This window comes from Falco naumanni, chromosome 4, assembly GCF_017639655.2.
Source record: "Falco naumanni isolate bFalNau1 chromosome 4, bFalNau1.pat, whole genome shotgun sequence".
NCBI classification, from domain to species: Eukaryota; Metazoa; Chordata; class Aves; order Falconiformes; family Falconidae; genus Falco; species Falco naumanni.
Genome location: NC_054057.1, coordinates 9774835 through 9798393, shown reverse-complemented (window position 1 = coordinate 9798393; position 23559 = coordinate 9774835). Strand labels below are relative to the sequence as shown.

Genomic DNA, 23559 nt, shown 5'->3' with positions numbered 1-23559 from the left:
AACAAGAATTCAGACCAGTGTCATGAAGACTTCTTGAGTCTACTGTAGTTTTACTAAATTAAGAAAATCAGAAATGTATACACTGGTGACACAATTATTGGATGGTGAATAATATCAGTGAAGGAGAATGTATTAAAATATCAAAAGCTATAGCACTGTATACAGTTGCTTTGGTTGTGTGTTTTGTGGTAAAGTGAGAGCGGTCCATTCCTGAAGGAAATGCTGATTTATTCTTCAAAGGGAATCAAAGTGATAGTCCTTAAACTGGTTTGTGGTTACAGAAGTAATTTATCTAAATACTTTATTTCAATAAAGAAAAAAAGATTACCGGGTGAACTTCATGACCATATCAAGCAAACGTCAGAAGGTCACAGATTCTATAAATACTGGCCTGCTATGGCAACATACAAATAAACCAAAGAAAAACATATAAAAGTACTACTAATCTCTGTTGCTATGTATTAGGGAGCTGACTGTGAGGTAAAGAATACATGATCGAGCCCAATGTCTTTTATGCTCCTGAATCTTTGTCTTTATCATCTTCATGTTCTTTATCGTTCTTTATCTGATGATGGCAAATGAGCCTATCCATTTTCCTCAGACTTTGGACCACGTTTCTAACATTTAAAGTCAGTTAAAACAAATTAACGTTACACAGTGAGTCAGCGTTGCAGTCTGAATTTGGAACAAATCCTTGAAAGTTGTTAGAAGTCCTTAGATGAAAAGCACCCAAAAGATTTACTGTTGTTTACTGTTCAGGTTCGGCTGTTCAGTTCGTTTCTGGGACCTGCCAAGGACAGATGTGTGTGCACTCTTACTGTTAGCACTCATTGCCATCCCGTTACTTGTTTTTATGACTTCTCACATGCTGCAGGATTCAGACCTGTGAGAAATCTCAGTTTTTCTTGTGGAATCTTGCACTGCTAGCATGTATGTTGTTCAGTTGTGTCCATGACAGAAGACTGTGTATGGCAGACTTGCAATTCATAAATTTATGTATATACCTAGAGTCTGCTTTTGGATATAGCAATTTACTTTTAATCTCAAGTAGAATTGCAGTCCTGTTACTATACAGCATAGAATTTTAGGAAAGTTGCCCATGTAAACATTTCTTTTTAGCTGCCAGTGTCTTATAAATCAGTGAATAATACACTTGTGTGCATCCATAAAATGTATCTATTTTCTCCACATAACATTTTTTCAATCTGGCATATGGGAACAAAACTAGAATCGTAATTCTGTAGCTGTGATGCATTCACAGCAAAGTGCAGTGAACAGCTAAATGGAGTAGAAAATTTTGGATATGTTTTCATGCATCTGGAAATATAATATTGGTGTTATGATACTGCTTCAGTAACAATTTATTAGTTAGGAACTAAAGAAGGATTACAGGCCTCCAAGATTTCCCTAAGGCTGAAGATACTCACATTAACGTAGGTAGTGATGCTGACGCTGGACTGTTCATTTTGGGGTGCCTGACTTCCAGCACCCCCTTTAAAGGAGCGACTGATTTTTGCTAAGGATCTGGGAAATAGATCACTTACAAAGGTTTGCTGAAAGCACCTGAAAGTTGAGCTCGAAAAATCAAGAGCTGCTCCAGAAAGTTTGGGGATATAACAACATTTCATAATTTTTTGAACTTTGTGGGTATTTTAACCTTGTTTAGTTTATAGACCCCCACATTTCATAATTTTTGAACTTTGTGGGTATTTTAACCTTGTTTAGTATATAGACCCCCCCGAGTTAATCTAGTAGTCTTGTAACAGGGAAAGTGTCTTAACAGCGCTCTTGCTTTGAGTTACCTTTCATGTGTCACTTAGAAATGATCCGGCGACTCCAAGAAAACCATAGACTATGAGTCATAAATCTTGAAATCATAGAAGATACTATCTTGACATTTTTCAGAATCTTTATAATCACTATTAACAAGCTAAACAGCGAGCTGTGGTATGTATAATATTGTTTTGAAGCATTTTCAACACAAGTTCATTCTCATTAACCAGTGGGTAGGCTGTGCGCTCAAATGGTGTCTTTTCTCCTAATTTGCAGAATTTGAAAGGTGTGTGACTCAATTGATCATTAGGAGGGCCCAAAGAGCTGCAGTGAATGGAGTTTGCGGAAGACACCAAGTTGGGCAGGTGTATTGATGTGCTTTTGGGTAGAAGGGGTTTACAGAGGGGTCTGGACAGGCTGGACTGACGGACTGAGGCCAACTGTATGAGGTTCAAGAAGGCAAAGTGCCAGGTCCTCCACCTGGGTCACAACCACCCCACACAATGCTGCAGGCTTGGGGAAGAGTGGCTGGAAAGCTGCCCATCAGAAAAAGACCTGGGGGTGCTGGTCAGCAGCTCGCTGAACATGAGCCAGCAGTGTGCCCAGGTGGCCAAGGCCAACAGCACCCTGGCTCCTATCAGAAACAGAGTGGCCAGCAGGACTAGGCCAGTGATCGTCCCCCTGCACTCGGCACTGGTGAGGCCACACCTCGAATTCTGTGTTCAGTTTTGGGCCCCTCACTGTAAGAAAGACATGGAGGTGCTGGAGTGTGTCCGAAGAAGGACAGCAAAGCTGGTGAAGGGTCTGGAGCACAAGTCCTGTGAAGAGCACCTGAGGGAACTGTGTTGTTTAGCCTGGAGAACAGGAGGCTCAGGGGGGACTTTATCCCTCTCTACAGCTGCTTGAAAGGAGGTTGTAGCGAGGTGGTGTCCATCTCTTCTCCAAGTAACAAGGGATGGGACAAGAAGAAATGGCCTCCAGTTGCACCAGGGGTGGCTTAGATTGGATATTAGGAAAAATTTCTTCACCAAAGGAGCTGTGAAGCATTGGAGCGGGCTGCCCAGGGAAATGGTTGAGTCACCAGCCCTGGAGGTATTTAAAAAAGGTGTAGATGTGGCACTTAGGGACATGGTTTAGTGGTGGACTTGGCAGTCCTGACTTAACAGTTGGAGTTGATGGTCTTAAAGGTCTTTTCCAACCTAAATGTTGTCTATGATTCTATGGTTTTTAGAATATACTTGTGTATGTGATTTTGTTAGGATAAAATGCACGGTGTCCTGTAAAGGTATACTATAAAACAAAATACTGTGTTAGCTGCATAAATATTGTGAAGATAAAGAAGTTTCTACACTGTTTATTAGTCAAACTGATAGAACCATAGCTAGTTGCTTTCTCAACATGGTTTCCTAAAGGGAAGGCAGTAATCGGCATGCTAGTGAGAGAAGCAATTTTCCCTGTAAGAGTTAATGTGATGGAAGAGGTGTGTCTTTCCCTCTCCCACCGCTGTATATCCTGTCCTTGAAATTGTAAAGGGTTTTGTTAAGTCTTGGTGAGTTTGATGTATTCAGCTGTTTCATCTCTGAGGCTGATCATGGTGAGTGGGACAGGCAATTGAGCAAAGGAGTTCCTAACAATGGGTAAAGAAGCCATAGACAGCATTGTCACCTTGTTGAGAACTCATGCAGCTGCTAAATTATACTGAAATTTTCGTAGGTTGCAGCCAATATGAACCTTCTGCATAATGAATTTTCATTCCATTTTTTTTTTTTTTCACTGAGTACACCACTACCTTTAGGAGCAAAGCTCCTAAAATGGGTAGTGTTTAAAAGCAAGCAAATACATAGAAATGGTTCTTGTGGTAAAAATTATTAAGAGTATACATACCAATGCTTCATTAACTCAACTTTTCTTTTTCCTCGTGAAAGACCTTTAACTATTTTTGTCCTTTAAGGCATCTATTAATGAAACATGAAAATATTCATACTTTGTCGAGAAGGACCTTGGGGTTCTGGTGAAGGAGAAGCTGCCCACGAGCCAGCAATGCTCCCTTGTGGCAAAAAAGGCCAACAGTATCCTGGGATGCTTTTGGAAGAACGTTGCCTGCAGCTGGAAGGAGGTGATTCACCCCCTTTACTCAGTGCTCCTGAGGCCATATCTGTAAAGAGAGGTAGTTCAGGTGTTTAGGTCTGAGCATGGTGTATCAGTTTAATTTATGCAAAGCCAGGATGAAAAAAATGAAGGGGAAAAATTGTTCTTTGGGCTAAAATTTTACTTGCCTCTGGGAGACGTTGTGGAAAGAGGCAAGATCTTTTCTTTACTTTGGACTCAGTTTCTGCCACAAGGTTAGTGACGTGCACTCTAGCAGCATTGTGTCTTCTTGGTTGACTTGAAGATCTAAGGAACTCTTGGTCTATGCTTTTTTTTATAATCTGAATTTTATTGATTTTTTTTTTCCCCCTGGCTTCTTGGTTTTGGAAAACTTGTGAGGTCTAGTTGTCCTTAATCTCTGCTTTTGTCAGATTTAGCTGAAATCAAGAAATAAATTCTAAAGTTAGGAGGAGGGACACATTCAGGCGCGCACATAGACAATGTGATCCTTAGGATTATTTTCCTAGGAAACCATCTAAACCATAATATATGGTTCACTGGTAGTCCTGGAAACAGCCTGTTTCTCTCTCAATCACTTTTATCATCATGAAGCTTACTCTGCCATGATTTCCTTCTCATAAATCTGTAGCTTGCTTTTAGGAAACAGCTTTTATTGTAACTAAATGCCATTGTGAGAAGTATGCAAATACTGTGGCAGGGAAAACGAGTTAAAGGTTCTATGTAAACTGGGGTATGTTCCTGCCATATTTGAGTGCAGATCATTGAACAGAGGTTTCTGAAGGTTGAGCTCCTTAATGTTCTGGAAATAATATTGTGCTGGATGGGACCTGCAGGATATGAAGGGTATTTAAGCAAAAGGTATTTAGAGTAAATTACTGAGCCCCAAATAAATTCTTTATGATATAGTGCATACAACTGCAACATTCTTAAAAAATGCTGAAGTAAATAATCTGGTGCAGAAAGCTGGGACCAAATTGTTGTTGATTTTCCAAATTTGTAAAATTTGTGTACTCCTCTATTGTGAAGTTATTTTGTTTCCTATTACTGCAGGTTCAAATAGCTAACTTATACTTTGGCAAATGATTGAAATAGAGTTGCAGCATAGAGCAAGTTACTGATAGAAGATTCCAACGTATCTTGAATGAGAAGTTACCAACCATCAGTGAAATAGTTATACCACTTACTGTTTTTTCTTTCCTTCTAAACTATGCTGACAGTTAAAATCCAGTGTTAAAAATTGTCCAGCAACAAGTTACTACAGATACGAACAGACAGTTCTGTTAATATTGCCAGACTGCTTTTGCTGTGTTCAGTTAACTTTGTACCTCAGCGAATTGGTTGATTTATAACATTTTCAATTATAGTGTGAAATTTTTAGTTCAGAATGAGAAGTGGTTAATAGATGATGAATTCTATATTCAAATGTATAAATATGCAAGGTGCAGTATTCAAATAGTTCAATATCTTTTTAACTTTTTAGTTAACCATTGCATCACATTAATTCTGCATATTATTTTCCCTTACATGTATTTTTTATACTCTGTCTTATTACAGAAATCTAAATCTTCTAAAGCAGCATTCCACTAATGGTGCATCTACTTCCTCTCAGTTTTTACGCTTCCCTTTGGCTCTGTCATTTCAGGCTTAAATTTCTGTTGAGTCTGACAGGGCAAGTCATATTGCATCATGAATTCACCAAAATGTGTGGAAATCTGGGTAAAGTTGGTTAAAGGTGTGCTTTTAAAATGTTTTACATACAACCTATTTTTAAAGGAAAATAAAAAAAAAGCAGAGAGTGTTTAATGTCAGTGCTTTTCATTTTTTCTAATCTAATAATTTCTTTGGCTTTGTAAGAAGTTAGAAGATGTGCTATTTTAGTCTGTGTATGAGTTAAACTATTCTGAGAGTTGTTAATATACAAAATGTGGTTCCTTAATATTTTTTTTTTTATTATAGCACTTGAATGCTTGCCTTTATTCCCAGGGTTCGAAAGTATTAATACTGAAAGCTTGTCTGCTTTTTACTAGATTTATTGGTATAAGTGACATGAAGGGCAGCTCTATTTTTAGGGACTACGCAGATTCCAAGAGCAGGCTTCTTTTGGTGGTGTATAACTACTGAGAGGAGTAAGCTAGGTAACCAGGAGATGCATTTGCAGATATTAGTTTTGTCCAACCCTTCTTGTACACTGATGTAATTTAAAAATGGGATTTTCATTACATTACTGTCCACTGTACAGGCAAACTTTAAAATATAATCTAAATATACTCTCCAGCACATATAGATTAGACTATCTGCATATGCTTTATGTACAAAAGTGGTTACTCTGATTTATTTTCAGTTCTGATTAACAGTATTAGGAAAAGAAAACATATTTTGCCCAAATGTTTCTGTGTTGAAGATGAATGTTTAAATGATTTTGAAATAATGAAATGCGAACTATTGAAATATTAAAATGTGTTTGGAAAGTTTTGTTAAATTAGTAATTATAACAAAATAGAAAATAAATGGTTCAGTCTAGGAAGCTGGGAGAGTGAGCAGGATGACTGTAATGGAACAGTTCTACTTTCCATCTCTGCTACGCTGAAGAAGAACAGAACTTCTCCTGCTCCTTAATAACTGTGAGGTTGCATCGTAGGTGGCTACAAGGTTGAGATAAGGAAGATTAATACAGTTTCTAAGCATTATCTACACTTCTCTTCAACCTTTCCTTGACCACCCAAGCCATGCTAGTTTTATCCCATTGGTTTAGGCAGGTGGGTCTTTGTGGTGGGACACTGGCCTGATTTCCAAGGACAGGGATCTCACTCTTGTGCTGTGAGCAGAATCAGTGCAGGCCCTTGGTTTCAGAGTGAGCAGTCAGTAATTCCCGGTGAAGTAAATAGATGAGAAAATTACATTGCTTCCGTGATTGGTTTTAGGGTTTAGTTGTCATTTTGAGTTAATTTTTGTGGTCTACAGCGTGACTTTTTGACTTTGTGACATGTAAGGGACTCAGAAAGCTGCATACAGTGTACTGAGATAGGTACGTGAATATTTTAATGGAAGGTTGGTACTTCCCTAGTACTTCTTAGAGAGTTTAAAAAAATTGTGTTCCTCCACAGAACACAATTACAATATTACCTTATTTTCATTATTACCTTTACCAAGTGTTAAATACTATGAACTCTGAAAATTGAAAGTAGGATCATTTTTACCTGCCCTATTATACTGAAGTTTGAGTGCTTACGGGGTCCCTAGCCCCCCTGCACATTTAGAAAGGTTGTAAACTTTGTTTTAAGATCTTTAAAATTTTTACATACTGTTTTGCCACCTGAAGTGCTACAATTCTAATTTGTGTTGGGAATTTCTGTTGACATCATCAGCTGCTTGCTAAGATGCTTCTGTTGTAGATGGGATTTCAGGAAGTATCTTCAATGCGCTTTATTTTGGCTCTTGCATCCTTCAACTCTTTGAAACTAATGTCCTGCAATGTTGCTTGTTTAGCATTCCTCACGAGGTAATATTGTAGCAAAGGATCAAAACAGACCTCTTTAAAATAATAAACGTCTGGAGAAAACAGCTGTATCTGGTAATTTTTATTTGTTTAATTGTAATTGTTTGGCAAAGCATACAGATCACTTACTACTTCTGGTTTGTCAAAGCTATGAACATTGTTACAAATTTAAAATCTAAACAGTGTATGCCTTGCTTATTGTTTGTTGGCTTCAGATAAACAAATACTTTATACTGTTTGATTTTTGTAGTGTCTGTCATGTCTGTCTGTTACAGGCATCTTGTATTAAATATTTATGGTTCCCTGTTCTTTTCTAAGTGCTTGTAACTGTTATGAATAATTAAAGAGCAGAGTTAAGGAGGAAGGGCATTCATGTAGCATTTAAAATGAGAATTGCCTATAATTGTTTGACAACTGTAAATTACATAAATCTGAAAATCAACAAGGAAAACATGAGAAGCAGCAGTATGTGGTTAGTAAAGGTACTTCATGTCTTCTCTGCCTGTGTGATTGGTGAGCAGTGGTAACCTAATACATATTTTTTGTCATATTCGTAAGAACCGTCTTCCTTTAAAATAAAGTTAATTATCTGTTTAATTATCGTTGCCATCTAAGTAATGAGGCTGAAGTACCAGCTCAAAGAACAATTTGCAAGATAACCTTTTTTCAGTAGGTAGTAAGTTTTAAAAAGTTCCAACTTTTGTGCATAATACTGAATTATGTGCATGAACTCTTCATGGCACTGAAGAGTAATCATTGGTAATGGTCACTCCCCTACTTAACAAAATGTAACTTACCTCAAATGCATAAGCAGAACAATTCAGCTTGTGAAGTTCCATCTCTTTCTTTAGAGGTATGTTACAAAACTTACTAGTTCAATTGCCATTAGTCAAGAAGAAGATTTGAAGACGCCATTCATCAATCACTAGAATGAAGCAAATCAGTTGATGAGTAGAAAGCTGCAGGGCAGAGTTAATGATAGTTTTTAGAATAATAATAAAAAAAAGTCTCCATTTTATTCTTCGTAAGCCTGAAAGTTTTACTTGGATAAAAAAAACCTTTAGGCAATAATTTTACACCTGTGTTGTTCCTGGAAAACATTCAGTGACAGGAAAGGGCAGAAAAAGATACCAGGAACTTTCCAAGAGAGCAGATGATACTTGGATTGAAATTTGGACAAAATATATGAATTTGCCTACAGGTGGAAATTAACATTTTGCCACTTCAGTGAAATTGCATGATTTAGCCATAACCTTGTGCTGAGAGGTTGGGTGGGATGGCCTGTATATGGATGTGTGAAAAAGTCAGTCCTTTAAATTGTCTAACACATCCACAGTCAATGTGCTGCTCATTTTTTATGGGCAAGAGTTGTTTGGCAGTTAAGGGAATATCATGCAGGCTACTTAGTAGAGGAGAGCCAGTGTACTTTTCTGTTTTCTGACTAAATTAGTCATTGATAACAAACGCAATTATATTTATTTGTTGACTGCATTTGTAGCACTGAGAAATATAAATGTTGCCTGCATGGAGTAAGGTGTCATCTTCCATATCATTGTTTTTTAGTATTTAAATTTATGTAACTTCAGTAGCATCACCCGTGATGGCACCCTAACATGCATACTCCACAAGCTTGCCCTTGTCTCCTTTAGTTCTGGGTAACACGCAGAACATAGGAATGTCGATATTCATAAAATGAAACAATACAGTTAATTGCAGAAGGACTTGGGCACTCCATCTCTCACTGAAAATGACTTAGCTCATGGCATTGAAAATGTCCTTCGGCATGATCCCCTCAGAATGATTCCTTGCTTGTCTTCTGTAACTCTACCATTTGAAATCGTATAAGTATGAAATATATCATGTACACACAAATAAATACAATTATGTTGCTTTTAATAATTGAAACTTCAGTTCTTCAGAAGGAGTTTAGTTTGCTAGGAATGCTGCTGAGTTAGGTGTGTGAACTGATTCTTCAAAGGTAACAATTGAGAGGCTGACGCGTTAGAAGTTTCCCTATTTTGTGAACAGAGGACGGCCACCTCCACCTTCATGTTTTAAAACACACTCAGTGAGTCTTGCATTTTTTGCACCATTGTCAAATTTTTAAAAACCTCTTTTAATTCTGCTTTGCTTATTTGGATGTAATGTAGAAACAGCAGCCTGACTTACGAGCAGCACAAATCTGCACAGAAATGGCTTTGTGGGTTGTGAATCAGATAGGATAGCGTCTGGGCCTGCTAGGTAGGAAAGTTTGTAAAAAACCCAAACAAACAAAAAACCCAGCCCAAACCACAACCAACCCTTATGTCTGTGGGAAATTTTGAAAAAGCTGCTGAAGGCTTTACCAGCAGAAGCAGGAAAAGGGTAGGGAGGCGTGAGCTAGTGCTTGGGCTCACCTCTTGCTGGTCCTGCTGTTGGCTTCTCTTCTTTCATGCTGAAGAGGAGCAGCACAGAGAGAAGTAAAGCAGCTTTCTGCAGAGCCTGTGCTGCATCCAAAATTAAAAAAAAAATCTTAAACGCAGTTGTTATGTTATCTTTATAAGTCACCCACGTGCTGTATTTTCGCTTTAGACTGTGAAGCCTGACAGCTGTGTTATGGAAGTTACTTATTTTGCCAATTCAGTCAAATTGTTGTTTATGCCTGAAATGCGAAATGGAAAAATGCTGTGCTTTCTACCAGTGGAACTGACTTGCAGCTATGAATATTTGAAAAAAATCTGAGATTCAACTTCAGAATGATTGCCGTAGTATTCTGCATATTAAGCCTTGTTGATAGGTTTCAATTAAAATGCTGGTGAATTGTGTGTCTTTGCTATGACACTTGAACAGAAAATGAAAATGCTGTGAGTTTAGATAGTTGTGCATTTATGCAGAAAGAGTGTCTTGCTGGTTTCAAGGGTAACAGCAAAGCCTCAGAGGCTTCTTTGCTCCTGAGCTGTATTGAAACCTTCTGAGCCAGCTTGCTTGTATGAATCGTCCAGTACCTTCATCTGCAGTGTCAGCTTTGTCACCTGCAGTTATTTATTCTTCAGGCTAAAAGCATATATAACTCTTACTCCTTTTTCTGATCATTGATGGCTGAAAAAATAAATGCTTATAATAAACATCAGTTTCTCTGTAGTCTGTTTGTCAAAAGTTAGTTCTTTGTACATGAGAAATTACAAGTCTAAAATGCTTTCTGTGTACTTGTCTAGGCTTTTTATTCTTCATGCCATCAAGTAATTTTTAATAACTTTCCATCAGTGCAGCTTCCGCAGTTTAAGACTGAACAGGACATAGTAACTGCTGGTTTTCATAAATAATTATTGTAGTTTATATGAATTTGGTTAAAATACTGCTTGTGTGGATCCAAAATGTACATGTTTTACTTTTATCGAGTTCATGAAAACTGGATGCTTCTTTTTGCTCCATTGGAAATGCTACCCAGAAGCCTGAACTGTAGCTGACTCAAATCAGACACTTGGACGTTCATGCCAAGCGTAACTCAGGTTTTTGCTCTCCCAGTGCTCACAGCAGTCTGGGTAGTTTTCTTAGATGCTTCCTATTTATTTTCTTTTGAGATTAGACTTTTCCCCTTTCCCCTGCTCATCTGTGTTGTAAATTAACCCCCGGGCCCAAATGCCCTTTTATTTTAGTATCATAAATATGCAGATATACTTACATATGAAAGCATGCCTATGTGGTGTTTGAATGTCATTTTTGCTACTGCATTTTAATATTCAGATATAATATTATCAAGTTCTCTCATCATGTGTATTGCTTTATAAACATCACCACATTTCTGTAAGTTAACAGTAGTGGCTGCCAGAAGGCAAATGTACTTGGCAGCATGAAACTGCAGAATGGAGAAGCCTTAGTTACTATTCTTTAAATTTAGGTCAAAATCAAACATAGTGTAAATAATTACAACTTCTTTATTTTCAGCAGAGTGAGCAGCATCAGGTTGTTTACTTTCTTTTGAGAAGCATGTGGAATGGATTTATATGTGCTGAATTAATATGGTGAAATACCACTGTGATTTAATGTTTTGTTTTGAAAAAGCTAATTAATTGATCCTCAAGAGATCAACTGAGCTGTCATTTCTTTCTTAGTTCTCTTTGTAAAATTTACAAAAATTACTTTCAAACACAAACATTGAGGAATGTAATACGGTTAACATTTTGAGACGTGAAATGTGTTCATGCTGCTTTACGTCGGAGTTAGGATATTCTCTTACTTTTCTTGTATCTTAAGCGCTGAGCAAGAGTGAGCAAGCGGCAGCATGCTTGTGGGTGTTTTGGGCATCTTGGTAGAAGAAGTGTCTGCCTGGTGGCAGAGGGTAGTGGAAAGCTCTCTGGTGATGTACTGCAAGAGCATTAGAATGTCAAAGAACCTAAGGCTACTTAAGAGAGCAACATAAAAAATAAATAAAAAATTGTTTCTTTACTCTCAGTAAACTGATCAAATGACTAAATAAGATCTTCTGTAAGAAGTTTTACAAAGAAAGCCTTAGTCTAGACTTTATTTGCAAAACCATATCCTATTATTTCCCTGCTCATCACAGTCACAGTCTTTGACCGAGTTAAATTTGCTTGCTCTAAAAGCAACAAAAACACAGGCTACCATTTTTTTCTGCTCTTACTAATAGCTAGCGTAGTAGTGAATGATTCTCATATAATATACTCACAAATTTTCTGGTGTCTTGTTTTCTTGAAGCAAGGCAGAACAAAATGAGCCAAAGGAGCCCCGAGAACCTCAATTCTGTTATTTTATCATGTTGTTAGTTCTTTTTTATACCTTGGCTTTACGCTCAGTATGTTTACAAAATTGTTGATTCTGTGAGATGGACCAAGATGAGAGGTTTTGTTTTCCCTAATGACATAAAGTTCTTTTGTCAGGTCATGTAGGATCCGATTTCAACACAAGTTTCAACTACATTGATTTTAATTGAATTAATTTATTGATAAAAGTAAGTGATTCTGTTCTTTCCTCCCATTTGTCATCAATTCCCTGTTTTCTAGTGGTTATTTTGAACCGGCTCTAATACCTGGTCACGTGGCAAATTGTTCCAGCACATGAAAACTGCAGAAAACTAATTCAGCAAAAAAAAGATTTTTCATTTTCTGAGGGTAGTGAGGTAAATTAATTTACTGTGTGTCAGACAGGTGCTAATGCAGCTCTGAGGATCTGGGATGGGGAGAAGGGAGTTGCAACTAGGTGAGGAGGAGGAGGAGGAGAGAGGACAGAGAACTAATGTTTTGAAGATGGTTTGGAGCGGGAATCGGTTTCACTGTATCAGGAACCACACAGTTATCTGATCTGAAATAATATAGATCGGTTTTGTTCGAATACTAGGCTAAAACTTGCCCCTGTGTCCATACTCCTTTAGTAATATAGTTTTATTTTATTAATTTTATTTTTTATGTTTTTATATATCTATCAATTTAATCTATAAAATTTAAATCTGTATATTGATTTTTGAGATTTTTATGGATAAAAATAATTCATCAAAATTATTAAAAATGAATTTATGTATTATAAGAATAAATGTATTTTTAATAATAATAATAATAGAACTCCCTTAATAAAGAAAGATTAAAAAAAAAACAGGAATTGTTACTTGTGCAGCTGATCTTCGTATTTTCCTTTCCTCCTCATTGTTACTTATTGTGTAACTGGGTCTGGCTGGGGTCAACCCACCACACGTTGAAAAAATACATGTATCTTAAAAAGATTTCCGCAAACAGCAGATACGCCATGAATACCAGTCTGGAAAAGTATTTAAATGCTGAGCTCAAATGTAGTGATTCATGGTGAGTGGGAGGCCCTGTGTTTGCCAAAGAGCTGATGTTTTGTCTCCCCCCAGATGCCTGTTATTTCAGTTGAGGGCTCTACTTCGTCTTAAATGCGACTGCTCAGTCCTGCGTGCTGTTAAACGGTGGCTACAGCTCTATCCAGAAAGAAAAAAAGAAAAACATGATGTGATTGAATATGTGGCATTTCTGAAGTGTTAGGGATTCTGTCAGCTGAACTGCTAATCACTTGGAGAGTTTTTCCTTTTTTTTTTTCTTTTCATATGCTCTGAAAGCTTTGGACAGCTGTGTTAAAACATGAAGAAGTGTGTGCTTTTTAGTGAATGTGGGTCACTGTGTTAGTAAGAATCTCCTAGTAATGGCAAAGTAAAAGGTGCGGACGAGGCACGTGGATACTTGTCTGGAGGAGAGAGGCTGGGTGGTGGCTGTCAGCAGATCCTTCTCTGAGGGGTTGATTCCAGGGGGGTTAGGCTGAGAGAGGGTACACCGAGGACGTAGAGCTGCTGCCTTCGAGTACCTGGCTTGTAACGGTGAGATGCCTTTCCAGCCTGACCTTCTCTCTTCCTCCCCTCTGCCTTTCTCCCTTTTTCCCACCCTCTTGCAAAGACGACTCTCACTCTGCCTTTAACTGCATGTAATTTTTGAAATAAACGTTAAATTTTATTTAACAGAGATGAAACGTTGCTGATTTTAGTTACCTGTTATTTTCCTTGCTTTTTCTACCGACCTTTTCACACAAAAACTTGCTTAGCTTCTTTTATAATGTTGCATGTTTGGTTCTAGAATGAGCTGGTAGCTGTACGTAGGCAACCTATACATAATCATTATTTTTTTTGTGTTTGAAAAGATACAGAAATAATAAACAGGACCACGTATCAGTTAAAGATTTTTTCAAAGATGAAATATTTTTAAGATGAAAATGTAAAGAGAAGGATAACATGAGACATTGCATTTTTAATTCATTTGTTGATCTGTGTCTGCATTTATAGCTCTAAAACCACAGGTGAAACCTTGGAAAAGAACAAATTAATGATATTATCATATTTTATTAAAATGCATTTAGAAATTTTACGTTTTAAAATACTGTCTTAAATATCTGTGGTTTTTTTCCTTTGAATAGACTTAACTATATATAGACATACCTGAATGCCTTCTTAAGTATAAAGAAAATCTATAACATTCAGGATTTTTGTTTTGCAAGGTTCTTAAGAAAAATGCTTAGGAATCTTAAGTAAACAAAGCTTTCTTTTTAACTAACCACTTCCTGAAATAGGCTTTTGCTCTACACCATGTTGTTAAGCTAGGCGATTTTGCAATTTCTTCTGAATTGCGTTTGATGAAGACAGGCAGTTTTCATCCTCAAATTGGCTACTGGAGTATCACATGTGATATAAATGCAAGTAATCAATAAGTTGTATAGTGTCAGAAGAGTAGTTCACTCCATGTTCATCACGAAGATCATTAGACTGTTCTAGTCATAAAATAGTGAATTGTATTGCAGCTGTTGGCTACAGATGTACATTAAATTACTTCTAAAACAGCTTTTACACTATATGACATTAAATAGTAGTGCGATTTAAAAAAAACAAACTAACCAAACTTAGGCATGGTATGTGTTCTCACCTACTCACCAGTAATTGCTCAGAGGATTGCCGCAACACCGACTCTCAGATTCACAAACATGTCACTTAAATTACAATTTACATGCAAAAAAAAATAAAAAATGACTTATTTCAAAGCTCGTGATGTATACTGTATGTGGTTGCAGTCTTGTTACTGCTACACATAGGTGCAGACATTGCTGTCTTTGCTGGGCTGAGTGGCTCAGTGTCCACCTTGTTGCTCAGCCTGTTTGGGATTAAGTTTTCCTGGGGCTGCGGTGGCTCCTGTAGACTGTGCACCATCATTGCCACAAGGTGTGCGCGTTTCTTCACATGTTGTCAAAGCTCAGGCATTAACAAAAAGCCTGCAGTGAGGTTGCTGCGGTTGAGGGGAGGTGTCTTGTGCTCTTCTTTTTATGTAATTGCTTTGTTGGCAGAGCACTCACCTGCTCGCTGAGTGGTGGGGCTCTAGGGCATCCTCAAATGCGCAGCTCCTCTTATGAATGCTCTCTAGACCAGGATGGAGCTGCCTTCCACACTTCTGATGAACCAGTGGTCTACAAACATGAGTGGAAATTTTTTACGGTTAGAGCTTAAACAAGAAGCAGCAGGATCTGGTCACCTGGGAAGGTGGGTATTCCTCTGAGAGGGCAAAATTCAGTGTTCAGGTCTCTGCTGCATGGACTGTTCGTACATTCAGCATGCGGGGTCACCAAGTGAAATGTTTATGGAGTAATGACATGAGGGACTTTCACTTCCCAGATGAGTGCTCTAAAAATGTGTCACTCTGCCACTTCCTCTTGTTACTGTTGTCTTCTTTGTAAAGTCCTCTGTCCCAGAAGGAGTGCCTGAGTTGGGTAGATGCAGATAGAGGCCTTAATCTTCAAATTCCAGTTGGCAACAAAGCTGCAGGTGGCTTCTTTATTTGTGGAGAGAGGCAGGATCGCAGACACCCATCTCCCAGGTTTGCACTGGCGAGTGTAAGGACCATTCTGTGCTGGCAGATGGAAGGACTGTCCTGCACCCTGCTCTGGTTGCAGCCCCTAGCTTCCCACCTTGTGGGTGAGAAGCCCCTGCCTTGGGCTGTGAGTTCTAGATTCCGCTGTGCCAAGCAGTACCTAAACTTCTCGGTAACGCTGGGATTGAGTGCTTTTTGAAGTATGGCTTTCCCCATGTACACGTCAGAGAGTTCATGCTATACATCCTTTCCTGTAGTAGGTGTTTACAAACCTTGCACTATTCATTGTTTCCTCTACCATCCTGGTCTGTTACGCTAGCCAGTCTCTGTTTGAACTCCACCACTCTCCCTGTCAGTACCTGTGGTTATTGCAACTGCTCTTGAAGTACTTATTATCATAAAGTTGCATGTATTGAAAGCTTTGCTGTTCAGGAATGGTGTGCTGTCTCTCAGCGTCCAAGATTCTATGTCATGCCCAGAATTCTGTTTTGTAGATTGTGCTGTCTTACACAACCGTTTCTTTGCCAGTACTGTGAGAGGAATAAAAGAAGAAATTATCATGGAGATGCTCTTCCCTGTTTGCTCTTTTAAGCCATTTTCTGCAGCTGTCTCTGTCTCTTAAGTGCCATAGATGACAGCTGAAATTATTTCTGTTTTTTAAACTGCTAGATCCTTTACTTTCTGTAGCTATGAAATCCTGGATAAATTAAACTCTTTGTGTTGTCACTTGTAGGTATTAGCAGAGTTTCACAACAGTTTTATCTGTAGTCTGGTCTGTTTCTCAAAATGTCTTGTAATGGACCTTGGATGTGGCACACATGAATTTAGGAGATGTATTGATGAGGTGGTCATTCTGGTTTCAATTAGAAAGTCTTCTGAAGAGCTGGCAGTCTTTAGGGGAGATCCTGAGTTACAATGACAGTACCTGTTATAATCTGAAAATTGACATGGTCTTCGTTGTCTGAGAGATCCTGGAATGACTCTGAAAGTTTTTTCAGTAAAAATTGTAGCTTCTACTTTGGACAGAATTATGGATCTGCACTGTAGAGCCAGTCTTGGTTCGAGCATCTTGAACAGCAAGAACACTAAGGCTCATGAATGCCAAGAAGTGACTCCTGTGTTTGTGCAGATCATACATATGGTTTCCTGATGTGTCAGTCTCTTTGGTTCAAGACAGACTTAAGGTCTCGAAAGACCTAACCTGGTTCATGAATGCCACCCCCCTTTCACAGTGACATTCTCTACATCATATAGCAGAATGTATCTGCCTCCTCCTCCGTGCCAGTCTGTCTTGGAGGCTCACAAACCTGTTTCATACGCTTTGTGCACACTACGCAATCACATTCTCAGCTTAGGAGTGAAACTTTCTTTTCTGCTTCTTTTCAGACAGGTGGATAATTCTGGCCAGTGTCTTTGGGAAAATATAAGTTCTTCTGTTTATGTGGACTGATTGTGATAGCCATGTCTCTGTCAGGATGGGGACTCGCACAGGCAATTTGGTAGCTCCAGGATCATTGACCTGTGGATGTTCTGGAGCTCAGAACTTTGAGAAACTCGCAAGAATATTTTAAAATTTGTTTTCATGGTTGTCACGTTCAGACAGTGACGTCTACTGCCAGCAGGCTTGATATGAATAAGCCAAATGGTGAGATTGCTTTACCCTGCAGAAATGCAGAATACTGTCAAACTAGCTTCAAATTCGGCTGGCCGGCAAGCAAAATAGTCTTGCAGGTGGTAGATTGAATTATTCCTCTGCATGTATAAACTCAAATTCAGTCTTTAGGGTAACTAGGGTTGGGAATAGGCTTGCCTTGAGATGGACCTATTCACATCAGATGGCATCAAGAAATGGCAGATATTTTTTTTTTTTCCCTCCCTTACCGTTCAGGGTCTTGGATCAGACACAACCGTGATCATAGTGAAAGGCACAGACCTTCCTTCTGCTTGGTAAATACTGATCATGGTCAGGCAGGTAATCCTTCCCGGGCCTTGATGGTTGCAGTGTCAGGGTGTTAACTGTCAGCTGCCTGTCACTGGAGCGTTCAAGAAATAGATTCCCCTCCCAGATCAGTGACTGGGAAATCTGGAGCATAAAGCAGTTTCACCAGGCTTCATTCCAAGCCCTAAACTACTGGACAGGAATGTTATTGCTCGTTTTTTGTGGGGCTGTCCTTTTTCAGGCTAGGCTTAAAACAGAACAAAAATATTTGTAAACAAAAATCACATTTGTAATTTATTATCTTTTTAAATTAAGGAAATTTGCTTTTCTTTGAAAGCAATCCTTATGCCCAAACTACATGTAATGAGATTCCAAGCGTCAGCCCTGTGTGGTATTCATTGCAGGTGTTTGATCTGGGGTTGGAAATAAAAGTCCTCTGTAGGGGTATTCACTTTTACTGATCTCCTGAGAACTTGCATAAACCAAATTCTGCTGTCATTAAAGGTGCAAGAATTGTATGGTTGATTAATTTTCTCAAACGTGGAACAGCAAATATTAAGTCTGCTTACTTTACTAATCATTGTTTTCAATGAAAGGCTTTTCAGATACTTATACATTAAATTACAAAAACAGAATTCTGCATTTTTAATTTAATGAAATTAAATATATGGCACATATGCCCCAAAGTGGAAATGCATTCTGTAATGCATGGTTTTTACTTGAACATCTGCTCAGCACAGCAGTCATTAAAAGTTTTCTTTTCCTCTTCTTTCTGCCATATAGGCAATGTTCATTTGCACTGGAACATACTTCAAATGGAAAGCTATTAGAGGGAAAATCAACGTTCTTTTTGTATAAAGCAGGAAAAGTAATTTTTTGAGCTGTGCTGGAATATTAGAAGAACAGTTCTACATAGGGTATCTAACATAAAAAGATTATTTCAGGGAAGTGTTATTTCAGACTAGAAGTTAGTTTATGGTGACACATGACGCTTTTATTAAAAAGCTAAACACAGCATTTTTTCCAGTCTCAGAAAATGTAGATAATGAAAATGCATAGGTTTCTTAAATTCAGTTCTTCATCGTGAAAGTGCTTGTACTTAAGTTATGTTACTGATTTAGTTGCACTTGTTTGAATTAATACAAACAGCAAATAGAGGCAGCTAAATGACTCTCTGCCCCCCAGTTTTTCTAATACCAAATTTTCTACCCAAGCTTTCCCTAGTAAACTAGAGTCCTCTGGGTTATTTCATTGTTTTAAGAGCAAAGGTGAGTGACATTTGCTTCCCTTCCCGACCAGGTCTTGCATTTTCCATTCAGGTTCTTTCTAATGATACGCAGCTTTAGACCCAGTTTAACTTTGATCCTCTAGGGCAGTTCCCCCCTGAGTCACTATCTTATCTCCTGAAACTCAGTACTTCTCGTTAATCGTATCTGCTCCAATCCAGTCACTTGTGTTTCAGTGTAGCTTTTTAAGACTCATGTGTATGTTTTCCTAGTGTAGAGAAGAGATGTATGTGTCAGTGCTGTGGGCAGCCTGTGGGAAGAGCATGGATGGGTGCGGTAGAGAAGCTACGGGTAGTAAGTGCTGTTACCATCGTCTATGCTTAGATTAGGATCGTGTCCTGTGGATTTTATGTAGTTAATCGTGTATTCATGTTTCTTGGGTGTTCACGAGGATCCTGTCAGCATGGTATTAAAGCATTGTATTCTATACTGACAAAGCTCAGCAAGTATCTGTAGGACTGTGTAAAGACTCTGAGGAAAGCTTGCTTCCTACTGCCTTGGCTGTAGAATCTCTTATCTCTCTAAGTTATTACTGATAAATAAAATGCATGTGCACAGCACTATTACTTCACTAGCATTCAAAACTTGCTTTGTTTGATGTAGTGTTCATACAAAATATTAGGGGGGGGGGGGAGGGGAGAGACCGTGGAAGATTACTTATATAGCCAAGAACAATAAGCCATTATTAGTATTTTCATTTGTGATGATTCCAGTAAGAATTTCCATCTTACTGGTCATTACACAAATGCTAGACCTTTTTGAACTGCTTTATGAACTTTCAGCTTTAAGTTGCAACCTGTTTCAATGTTGAGCAAAACCATACTGATAGATGTTTTCTTTCCCCCTCCCCTTGTTTACCAGGATGGTACGAAACAGAAGCGAGAACGGAAAAAGACTGTGTCGTTTAGCAGTATGCCAACTGAGAAAAAGATCAGCAGTGCAAGTGACTGTATAAACGCAATGGTTGAAGGCTCTGAGCTCAAAAAGATTCGATCCAACTCTAGGGTGTATCACCGATATTTTCTTTTAGATGCGGATATGCAATCTCTACGCTGGGAACCTTCAAAAAAGGATTCTGAAAAAGCAAAGATTGATATTAAATCAATCAAAGAAGTAAGAACGGGAAAAAATACAGATATTTTTCGCAGCAATGGAATATATGACCAGATATCAGAAGACTGTGCATTTTCAATTATATATGGAGAAAACTATGAGTCACTAGATCTTGTTGCTAACTCAGCAGACATTGCAAATATTTGGGTTACTGGCTTAAGATACCTGATTTCTTATGGGAAACATACTCTAGATATGATAGAAAGTACCCAAGATAATATGCGGACTTCATGGCTTTCACAAATGTTCAGTGAATCAGATGTAGATAATTTGGGACATATACCCCTGTGTAATGCTGTACAGTTTATAAAAGACTTAAATCCTGGTTTAAAAACTAATAAAATAGAGCTAAAATTCAAGGAGTTACATAGGTCCAAGGAAAAAACTGGTACAGAAGTAACAAAAGAAGAGTTTATTGAAGTTTTTCATGAGCTTTGTACCAGACCTGAAATCTATTTCCTGTTAGTTCAGTTTTCAAGCAATAAAGAATTCCTAGATACCAAGGACCTCATGATGTTTTTAGAAGCAGAGCAGGGTATGGCACACGTCACGGAAGAAATAAGCCTTGAAATTATTCAGAAATACGAGCCAGCCAAAGAGGGCCAGGAAAGGGGTTTTCTTTCTATAGATGGATTTACGAATTATCTTACTTCACCAGACTGCCACATATTTGATCCAGAACATAAAAAAGTTTGTCAAGACATGAAACAACCTTTATCCCATTATTTTATAAACTCATCTCATAATACATACTTGATAGAGGATCAGTTTCGAGGGCCTTCTGACATCACAGGTTACATTCGCGCTCTTAAAATGGGTTGTCGAAGTGTTGAACTGGATGTATGGGATGGTCCAGATAATGAGCCTGTGATTTACACAGGGCATACAATGACATCACAGATTGTTTTCCGTAGTGTGATTGACATTATTAACAAGTATGCCTTTTTTGCTTCAGAATACCCTCTTATTTTGTGTTTAGAAAATCATTGTTCTATTAAGCAGCAGAAAGTGATGGTACAACACATGAAGAAAATTTTGGGGGACAAACTCCATACACAGTCTCCAAACATCGAAGAGTCTTATCTCCCATCACCGGAATCACTTAAAGGGAAAATACTAGTTAAAGCAAAGAAGCTTTCCTCTAATTGTTCCGGGCTAGAGGGAGATGTTACAGATGAAGATGAAGGAGCAGAAATGTCACAGAGAGTGGGGAAGGAGGGTGTAGAACAGCAAAACTTGATGACAGGGAAAAGATTTCAGCTCTGCAAAGAACTCTCCGAGTTGGTAAGCATATGTAAATCGGTTCAGTTCAAAGAGTTTCAAGTTTCATTTCAGCTCCAGAAGTACTGGGAAGTGTGCTCGTTTAACGAAGTGCTTGCTAGCAAATATGCCAATGAGAACCCGGGAGACTTTGTAAATTATAACAAACGTTTTCTTGCAAGAGTATTCCCCAGTCCTATGAGGATTGACTCTAGTAATATGAATCCCCAGGACTTCTGGAAGTGTGGTTGTCAGATAGTAGCAATGAACTTTCAAACGCCTGGCTTAATGATGGATCTTAACATTGGCTGGTTTCGACAGAATGGAAACTGTGGCTATGTCCTTCGTCCTGCTATCATGAGAGAAGAAGTATCCTTCTTTAGTGCGAACACGAAAGACACCGTGCCTGGAGTTTCACCTCAGCTGCTTCATATTAAAATCATTAGTGGGCAAAACTTCCCTAAACCCAAAGGATCAGGTGCCAAAGGTGATGTTGTGGATCCTTACGTCTATGTTGAAATACATGGAATCCCTGCCGACTGTGCAGAGCAAAGGACGAAAACTATGCATCAGAATGGGGATAACCCAATTTTTGATGAAAGCTTTGAATTTCAAATAAATTTACCAGAACTAGCAATGGTGCGTTTCGTAGTTCTGGATGACGATTACATTGGGGATGAGTTTATCGGGCAGTACACTATTCCCTTTGAATGTCTACAGACTGGTTATCGGCACGTTCCTCTGCAGTCTTTAACTGGTGAAATTTTAGCACATGCTTCCTTGTTTGTGCATGTGGCGATTACTAATCGAAGGGGTGGTGGGAAACCTCATAAGCGTGGCCTCTCTGTGAGGAAGGGCAAGAAATCAAGGGAATATGCGTCTATGAGAACATTATGGATTAAAACAATAGATGAAGTGTTCAAGAATGCTCTCCAACCTATTCGGGATGCCACGGATTTGAGAGAAAACATGCAGGTACTGTTTTTACCATGAATTCATTGGTTGTTATGTGTTTTTTTGTAATGTGATGCATACAGAATATACGTTTTTAAGGGTCTTGCTGCATTTTGTAGGTTACATTATTTTGGTCTAATGCTGAACAGCTTTAAAAATGGTATTATGTCAGAGCAGCCTTTTAGGTGATACTATCTACTGAGGTAACCTTGGGTGCATCTGTATTTTGTTGAATGTGAACTGGAAATATGACTCCAGTGTTAGAAGTCAAGTCTGTTGACTTGTCCTCTGCCTTTGAACGAATGTTAGATATACACTATAGGAAAGTATATAAATATTTTAAATTTAGAAAGGATAAATAGAAACGCAGGATGAAAATACAGCTGATAGAAAAAGGAGACTTTACTGCTAATTAGAAGACTTCTTGTATGTGAAAGTATGTTTAGTATAGCTTTGCTAAGGTTTTGTTTCTTCCTTCTTCCGAAATAGAAGGCAGTACTTTCAGAAGGACCATATGCTTTCCATGATTCTTCCTAGCAACAATGTTAGAAATACATGGAATTAGTGCTAAGGTGTTAGAAGGCATCCACTAAAGTAAATTACCTTACCTTAAAGGTCACGTATAGTAAACACATCGAATTTCAGGAAAAAGTACAGGCTGAGGTGCTTGTTTTTGTGGAAGCCAAGAGATCCCACTTCAAAAATGCATTGTTTGGAGATTCCAGTAAAGATTCCAGGTAAATAAACCCTTTTAGACATAGATTAAAGTGAGTTGTACAGTTACATTCTATTTAATAAAACTTTTAAATATCTATAAACTTCTGATGGAACACCAGCGGTGATCAAAGCAGTTAAGCATAGTCATTTCAAATGAAGTGACCTATTAAATCCTCTTATGTAATGTTAAGGGGAAACTGTTTAAAATAAATGTCTGAGACTTGATTCTGAATTTAAAGGCACATCAGTGTAGATAAATGTTCTTCACTAATAATCTTCTATCGAAGAGATTTTAATAGTAATACAGTTTTAAAACTGATTTTTCTTCAGGTGAAAGAAGAAATTAGTACAGCATTATGAAACACTCCCATTCAACTTGGTATATAGAACTGCTATACAGAAAGATTGTTTAAAAAATATGGGGATGATATTTTGACTCATAAATGTTTCACATTATGGGCTATATATAAAGTGAACTTGTATTTAACGTGTTGAAGGCTAGAATTCTGTCATATAAAGGACACTGGATTTTAAAATACCTTTCACGGAAGAGCCGAACCT

At 38.1% G+C, this 23559-nt stretch overlaps 1 protein-coding gene across 4 annotated transcripts in view; it reads left to right on the top strand.

The window, feature by feature from the left end:
• Nucleotides 1-23559, top strand: part of PLCL2 (phospholipase C like 2) — a 103835-nt gene that overhangs the window by 35831 nt on the left and 44445 nt on the right. For all 4 annotated transcript variants that reach the window (XR_005827552.1, XM_040592048.1, XM_040592049.1 and 1 more), the window contains exon 3: nucleotides 19816-22302. Coding sequence is in view for 3 of the 4 variants with exons in the window: in XM_040592048.1 (XP_040447982.1) it covers nucleotides 19816-22302 (2487 nt within the window). In the remaining variant the exon portion in view is untranslated. The remainder of the gene's footprint in view (nucleotides 1-19815; nucleotides 22303-23559) is intronic.